We start from the raw sequence: 8,401 nt of genomic DNA, 5'->3' as shown, positions 1-8,401 counted from the left end.
ATGATCAGCCGAAGTAAAAGATAGGAAAAAAAATTTCTAGTACTTTTTTTAAAAAAAAAAGAATAGTGGACATTTCACACGCGTTGTATGTGTTATTATTATTTTTAATTTGATCAAATAGTACTAAATAATTAACACGAAATTATTTTCAATTTAGAAGAATTGTTCGATTTAAAAGAGAAGTTTTGTTTAGATTTTTTTCTATGTAAAATATGGATTGACTTAAAGAAGATTTTTAGTATGGTAAGAAGATTAATTATGAAATTAAATATTTTGGTGTCCTCTAAGACAGTTACTTTAAGAGTTTCACATTTAATAATATAGTATAGAATAGTCTCATACTTAATAATATAGTATAAAATAGTATAGATATTAGTTAGACAAAGTAGAATGAATTTTAAATAAGACATTGTTACTGAGTAAATTTGAAATTGATCTTAAAATAGAATCTTAATTTTTTTAAAAAAAACAAAAATATATTTAAAATCCAGTATTTGGACAAAAATTCTGGAAAAACAAATAAATTGTGTCGCATGACTACCACGTGCCAAATCCTTCACATCCCGCTATTTTGTTTGGATCCAGGTTGATTTTATCCCAATCGCTTTCCTTCCTTCGGTACCAAATACGCACGCGGCGATTCAAAACTTACGTATTTCGTGAAAATGTGTCTATGTTATATCTTTACATTTGAGAACAGATCACACGGCATCATTTAGATTTTTCAAAGTGGCTGTGAGTTTTTTTTTTTGGTTGCGCTTGAAATGGCTTCGCACGGTTCTTGTTGCTCTTTTCTTCCATTTTCTGTCACGGGTCCTCGATTTGCAGTTGTTTCGTCGATCTCAGTGGGACAATTGCATCCCAGTTACCGATTCGGGCTTTCGTTTGGGCCCGAGAAGAGAATCGAGAACGCCCGGAAGTTGCACTCCCGGTTACGAGTTTCCTGCCTTCGTGACACCAAAGGTATGCAGAATACCCAGCTCAAATTCTTCAAGAAATGCGATTTTTTTGTTTGTTTTTTAATCGGATTCGTTGGTCTTATATTTAGATTTTCATTCATCTATCTCGATTTAAGATCTAATGATTTATAGATTGTATTATGATTTATGATGATCTTATGAGATAGTGGCTGCATTAATGAAGCTTGATGTGTGATTAATTTGGTAATGGAGTTGACATAAACTTCAAATAAACAGCTGATGTTTATGATGAGACCATGTGAAGATCCACTCGGTTTCTATGTAAATGTGCCGTAAAGAAACAAAGTTTTGTCATTGTATAAATGTTATGGCAGACTTTGGAATTCGCCCCTGAAAAAAAAAATTCAGACTTATGTTGAGTTAATTGATTCATTTTGTTTACCTATACTTCATTGGTAACTTAAGAAGGCTAGCCTCCTGTGGCATGATTGTGGACTCACCTTGTAAAAATCTGAAATCCCTGCTTTAAAATTGATTAGTTCTCTCTAATTTATAAATATTTTAAATTATATGCTTCTTACATTGTTTTGAAACCTTGTGTTGTCTGAAAATCACAGATTTAAACACTGATAATTTCATATCTGAGGTGTTGAAAAATATATTGGTTCATTTGATTGGTTATTTCACCTCAACTTTTTATGTTATCCTTTTCATCCTCCTCCACAGCCCCTGAAATCGGGGTCCTTTGTTTCTCTGTTGTGATCAGTGGCCATATTTGAGTAACTGGGTAACCTTCAGTCTTGAACTTCAATATAATCAGTTTCTTTGTCTGTCATTTCGTTTCCTTTGAGATGATTATCATACTCAAGATTAAAAGAATGCAAATTGTATATACAGCGAGCTGTGTAAACATGTGAATGCTGTGAACTGTAAATACATGGAACACATTCAGGTTTAAAAATTTTTGATTGCATTTTCAAGTGGTTTCTACTATATATGCGTGAGTCTTGACAAGTGATTTTTACATCTGGTTATGTGATTCTTCGGAGTTGACAACTCCAGGTAGAAACTTCCTATTTTCTTCATATGTTTTGGTATCTAGATTGAGCTGTTGAATAATAGGAATTTGGAGCTCCATATTAAATCAATTTCATGTGATAGATAGTCCCGCCTTTATATGTCGAAAAAAGAATTTTTTCGTTGTTTATTGGTTGCTGGTTCATCATTAGGTTGTTTTGTTGGTTGTATAGAACTGAAGCTGGAAGATATGTCCTGAGAAATGAACTAATGCTGCCTGCTTCATATTTAGTTATCTTCTTATTGTTTCCTCTATCTGATATTAGATGAAATTTCAAAAATAATTTCAACCAAAGAAAACAGTAAATCGTCCTTATGATATGCAAATTCCATCTCTGCTTGCAACTATTGTTGCAACTGCAAGAAAATGATTGGCATATAAATCCCAAATGCTTTCTACCTGAAAATGGCTTGGGATTAATTAATTCTTTTCTAAATGGCCTTTCTTTTCATGCAGCTTCAGTCGTTACTGGCATCTCGTGGGATAAACTAGTTTTAAACAGTGATACCCCAGTACTCGTTGAATTTTATGCCAGTTGGTGCGGGCCCTGCAATATGGTTCACCGTGTAATCGATGAAATAGCAACAGACTACTCTGGAAAACTTAAATGCTTTGTCTTGGATGCAGATTGTGATCCACAGATTGCGGAGAACTATGAGATTAAAGCTGTACCAGTGGTATTGCTGTTTAAAGATGGCGTGAAACGCGAGTCTGTTATGGGCACCATGCCCAAGGAGTTCTATATGGCCGCCATTGACAGGGTTCTGGCTTCATAAATCAGTGCAAAAAATTGATGGGACATCGATCATGCTGAGTGCCGAGTTACGAAATTTATGTACATAGTCATGTTATCGATGTCTAGGACTCTTGTTGCGCCGTTGTGGCATCTCTCACTCCTGGGTAAACTTGTGAATATTTTTTCAAGAATGTGAATTGAAATCAGTTGCTTTGTTACTGTTTTGAATGGGGTGTGGGATCTGCAGAAATAGTGTGTTTTGGGCTTTTATAACTTTCTTGTAAATTTACTTCACGTATCTACATTCATTTTTTGTGTGAATTTAACTAGGGATAGGCGTCGGTCGGTTCGGTCGGGTTTTTCTTTATAACGGTTCGGTTTTTCGGTTTTAGGTTTTGAATATATCTGGTCCAAAACCAAACCATTTTATTACGGTCCGGTCCGGTTTTTTGGTAATACGGTTCGGTTATATGGTCGGTTATATACGGTTTTATAATATTTTGTTAAGAAATAAAATTATATATCACTTGATGCTTGATGGATGCAACACGTATAAAAAACAATGATAGTATATGAGTAGAACATATACGATTAAAATACACTTATGACTTAACAATATAAGCTTCAATAACAATTTGAAATATAATTTCAAACAATAGCTCTTCAATAAAAGGATATGCAGTCATTAAATTCCAATTTTCAACTCCAAAATGCACATAAATTTTGCATCTCAAATCTTAATACATTTAACAATATGAGCTTTAATAATAATTTGAAATTCTAATTATCAATATTGGATTTGTCACATGACTAAGGTCCATTTATTAGCACATTATACAAAAAGCCCTATAGTTAAATATAATATGGTCGGTTCGGTTATTTCAGTTTTTTGGGGATCAAAACCGTAAAACAAAACCGAAAAACCGAATTTCTTTGATTTTGAAACCGTAACCGACCGAAAAACCGATGAAATCGAACAATTTAAACCGAATTTTTCGGTTCGATCGGTCATTTCGGTTTTAACTAAAATATGTCCACCCTTAAATTTAACTGATTTTAAATGTTACCGTGAGACCATCTTACATAAGTTTTTACCTTAATTAAATCATAAGAAACTGTTTTTTTTAACTCTAATCAAGTCGACTTGTAAATTTTTTTAGCAGACTTAAAAATTATTTGATTCAAATAAAAAATTACTGAAACTAAGTTGAACTCGAATATGAAATTATGTTAAGAATGGAACTTGGACCTAACTCAAGGGGGGAGGATTGTCCAATCCCATATATACCACTCAAAGGTTATTTATTCAACCGATGTGGGACAATTAACACACCCCTCTCACGCCCAGGAATGAATATCTGGAGCGTGGAGTTTACAAATGACCCAATTATGGGCAGAATGGTTGCCTAATTATAGGCAGTCCAACACATAACGGTGAAACCCGGGCTCTGATACCATGTTAAGATTGGAACTTTGACCTAATTCAACCCCAAAAGCTAGCTCAAGGGGGGAGGATTGTCCAAGCCAATATATATACAACTCCCAAGTTATTTATTCAACCGATGTGGGACAATTAACACACCCCTCTCACGCCCAGAAATGAACATCTGGAGCGTGGAGTTTACAAATGACTCAATTATGGGCAGAACGGGTGGCCTAATTATAGGCAGTCCAACACATAACGGTGAAACCCGGGTTCTGATACCATGTTAAGATTGGAACTTGGACCTAACTCAAACCCCAAAAACTAGCTCAAGGGTGGAGGATTGTCCAAGCCAATATATACCACTCAAAGGTTATTTATCTAACCGATGTGGGACAATTCTCCCCCCTTGAGCTAGTTTTTGGGGTTGAGTTAGGTCCAAGTTCCAATCTTAACAAATTCTTTTAGTCGAACTCTAGTTTAAATTATTTTATTTGATAATCCACGAACCGCTCTCAAAATTTTATATTAATTAATTAATTATTTTTATACTAAATAAACATATTTTAAATATTTTGATTATTTATTTTGAAACAATAACTCATAAAAATGTTCAAATCTATCGGACCACCTCAAATCGAAAAAAGCAAAAATATATCTAATTCAAATATTATAATTTTCGTATAACAATTATGGCTTGAATATATTTAAGATAAATTAATTGGTTAATATAGAAAAAAAAATCGAACGACTTTGGCTTGTTTTGGACATCAAACCTTGAGCGATAAGTATGATTTCGATTAAATATATATACTCTCTGTTTCTCTAAAAATTCAAGAATATATGTATACTTATTTCCTCTTCTCCGCCGCATCGGAAAATTTCGTGATTCCTCTCCGTCGCCGTCGAAGAGCAGCCGCCGCCACCTTTGTGAGCAGATCCTGTTAATTTTGGGCAATCTTTCTTTCATCGACATAGGAATCTCACCTCGTCAGTCCGGTGGTAAAGAGATTTTACAAACTCACCTACGATTAAATTATTGTTTGTTTTTCTTATTTGGCGAAAATTCTCAGTCCTCGTCGACTCGGGACAAGTTAACTTCCTTTTCTGGCTAGCGTAATCATCATGTGTGTAGACATTCATGGATATGGATAATTGGATTGAGTTGTTTTTCACTTTTTTGAGCCTTATTGGATCTATAATCGCTATATGGTTTAGCTGTTTATTTAATTCTTGAAAATTAAAAAAAAAAACATATTCTTCAATTTTTCTTGGTTGTTATAGTGATGATTGGTCGGATTTCTGAGTAGCCTTCTTAAATTTCATTTTATAATGGTCGGGTAGTGGCTAGTCTCAAGAGTGCTTGAAAACTGAGTTTAAGCTTTGTTCTTTTTCATCTGAATTTGAAATGTTCTTAGTCATGTTTGGCTTTAGATTTCGAGAGCAACTCGGTTTCTTGTAAACTTATCTTTGGGTTCTTAGAAATTATTTTTCTAGCTACTTAGCAACAGCGTTCCTCTGAAAATGCCCATGCCCAATTCTCTGAACTTTTTTTATTGAGAAAGATCGTGTACTTGATATAAATAATCTCTTCTCGTTGCAAGTTCGAATGCCCATGAGTAACTCTTAACACAGACAAATGTAAAATATAATAGTTTATGTGCATAGATACTTGATTAGGGTACTTTAGTCAAGTTGGACTCTGCAGCTAAAGAATTTTCGTGCAACTTCTTCATGGACTATGAATCATATGTTCCACCCTTGATTAATATTGGACTGTTTATGTTAGTTTTGATGCTTGAGTTTTTTTATTTAATTTTTTTCCACTGATTATTTATATTGTTTTCATCAATGCCATGAAGGTATAAGTCAATCAAGAATTTCGTAACTGTGATGTCAAGCTCCAGTACACCTATGTTGGCATTGCAATCAGAACAAGGGCTGACACATGTGGCAATTTCGAATGCAAATCCATCATTACCACATTTACATCAAAAGCGAAATTCATTGCAAGGTCCTGTGGTTATTCTTTGGGACATTGAGAACTGTCCCGTGCCGAGTGATGTGCGGCCTGAAGATGTGGCTGGTAACATTAGGATGGCCTTACGAGTCCATCCAGTCATTGATGGAGCAGTCACAATGTTTTCTGCATATGGGGATTTCAATGCCTTTCCTAGGCGATTAAGAGAAGGATTCCAGAGAACTGGTGTCAAACTCATAGACGTCCCTAATGGGCGGAAGGATGCAGCTGACAAAGCAATCTTGGTTGACATGTTCCTTTTTGCTCTCGACAATCCTCCACCATCATCCATCATGCTGATCTCAGGGGATGTTGATTTTGCTCCTGCTCTCCATATTCTTGGCCAACGAGGATACACGATAATACTCGTTATTCCTTCTGGGGTCGGTGTTTCGTCTGCTCTAAGCAATGCGGGTAGGTTTGTTTGGGATTGGCCTAGTGTTGCTCGTGGGGAAGGTTTTGTGCCCCCTAAAAAGACTCTAGTTACTCCTCGTGCAGAGGTTACTAGTTTCTTGATGGGATGCCAGATCAATGATTATGTAGATGGGCAGAATGAAGAAGAATCAATAGTGTACCGAGGGATCTCGAAAAGCTGTTACAATTCAAGAGATTTTTCAGTGACATCACAGTGTCTTTCGGAATATTGTAGTAGTTCATTATTAGCACCTCAAAATCCGACGACCTCCTTATCGTGTAGTGTTCCAAATGGTCTGAACATTTCGATCAGTGGTCTTACTTCTTGCGACCAGAATGACTTGACATGGGTGCAACCAGGAGATCTAAATGGTTTGAAGGGACAACTGGTGAAGTTGCTTGAGTTGGCTGGTGGTGGTTTACCTCTAACACGTCTTCCATCAGAATACCAGAAAATTTATGGGAGGCCTCTGTACGTTTCTGAATATGGCGCTATGAAGCTCGTCAGTCTTCTCAAGAAAATGGCTGATGTGATTGCTATCGAGGGAAAAAGCCAAAAGAAATTTGTCTGCCTGAGGAACTCGAAATGCAAACCTGTTGGTTCTCCTCCGCTGATATTGGCAAGGAGGGATAATAAGAAAGGAAAAGGGGTCCAGGAGGATAACAGCCATGGTGTGATGGCTGGAGCTGGGTCTTCAGATGAGTTTTCCGATGATGAGAGGGTTGTTCTTGGTGAAAATGATGATGCAGTGGCAAGGGAGAAGTCTAATTTGGAGGTGAATGGTCCTTTCCGAATTGATCAAAGCCTCGACAAGTTCAAGTATGAACTCCAAGAAATTTTAGTGAGCTACTCCTGTCGAATTTTTCTTGGTTGTTTTGAGGAGATATACCAGCAACGATACAAAAGACCTCTCAATTATCAAACCTTTGGTGTGAATCATCTTGAGGAACTGATAGAAAAGATGGGGGACGTCGTGATGTTGCAAGAGGAACCTGCAACTAAACGGAAGTTTCTTTTTGCTGTTGATGGCTAGAAGAAAACTTCACTTCTCGCTTTTGGCTCGATGTCGTCCCCTAAGAAAGGCAGCTCGTTGCTTCTTCCTTGTCATGTTCTGTGATATACTCGAAGTTTTATTTTAGTCGAGTCAAGGCAATGAGACTCTGTATCTTGTTTTCCTAACTTAGTATTTTCAAAGGTATTTTAGGTGGGACTTGAGGGACGAATCATGACTAAACTGAAATCTCTGTATATTTACTTTCATATCAATTTATAAAGATGACAGCTTTTTTTTTTTTTTTGTTGCAACTGCTTCAGTTTGGCATGAAGTGGGAAACCAGCAATGATTCTACAGAATCTGACGCTTATTTATTTTTTTTGGGTGGGGGGCGAAACAAAGGCCAACTTAGTTGGATGTTTATATTCTTCTACACTGATATAAAAATAAGTTACCCAAAATACTGTTTGGGAGGATGATACGACCACTTTTTTAAAAAAACGACAATATCATCTATATCCCTTCAAACAAATTTATTTTAAAATTGTCATATTACTCTTATCATGCAAAACAAATTATACTTGTATTTACTATAATGGAATTGATAAATTATATTCACGTGTTATGTATACAAATCACTAATATTTTTAACATGATTGCAAGTTTGTGTTTTTACAAAAAAATCATATCAATAGTTACAAACTGCAATAAAATAATTACGAAGTCAGCGATACCAAACTTCAAATAAATGTGCACGTTACACAAAGGTAGACCATTTTTTGACAAAATTTCAACTGTCTGAAAAACTCTAAATA

The 8,401-nt window shown here is 35.6% G+C and overlaps 2 protein-coding genes across 3 annotated transcripts; both read left to right on the top strand.

Moving 5' to 3' along the window:
- Window positions 1-568: 568 nt before the first annotated feature.
- LOC140827412 (thioredoxin M3, chloroplastic-like) lies at window positions 569-2,962 on the top strand. Of its 2 annotated transcripts, none has more exons than XM_073190080.1 (2): window positions 569-963; window positions 2,461-2,962. In XM_073190080.1, exons 1-2 carry the CDS (start codon window positions 765-767, stop codon window positions 2,772-2,774), a joined length of 513 nt encoding a protein of 170 aa, XP_073046181.1. In that variant the 5' UTR covers window positions 569-764; the 3' UTR covers window positions 2,775-2,962. The 2 variants fall into 2 exon arrangements, with proteins under 2 accessions (XP_073046181.1, XP_073046178.1); XM_073190077.1 differs by having other exon boundaries at window positions 2,455-2,962.
- A 2,014-nt stretch (window positions 2,963-4,976) lies between these two features.
- Window positions 4,977-7,873, top strand: LOC140827406 (uncharacterized). The gene is made up of 2 exons (XM_073190071.1): window positions 4,977-5,159; window positions 6,020-7,873. Exon 2 carries the CDS (start codon window positions 6,051-6,053, stop codon window positions 7,623-7,625), a length of 1,575 nt encoding a protein of 524 aa, XP_073046172.1. The 5' UTR covers window positions 4,977-5,159; window positions 6,020-6,050; the 3' UTR covers window positions 7,626-7,873.
- The last annotated feature ends 528 nt before the right edge of the window (window positions 7,874-8,401 follow it).

This window comes from Primulina eburnea, chromosome 1 (assembly GCF_022965805.1).
Source record: "Primulina eburnea isolate SZY01 chromosome 1, ASM2296580v1, whole genome shotgun sequence".
NCBI classification, from domain to species: domain Eukaryota; kingdom Viridiplantae; phylum Streptophyta; class Magnoliopsida; order Lamiales; family Gesneriaceae; genus Primulina; species Primulina eburnea.
The sequence above is the reverse complement of the archived record's forward strand: the minus strand, read 5'-3'. Positions and strand labels throughout refer to the sequence as shown.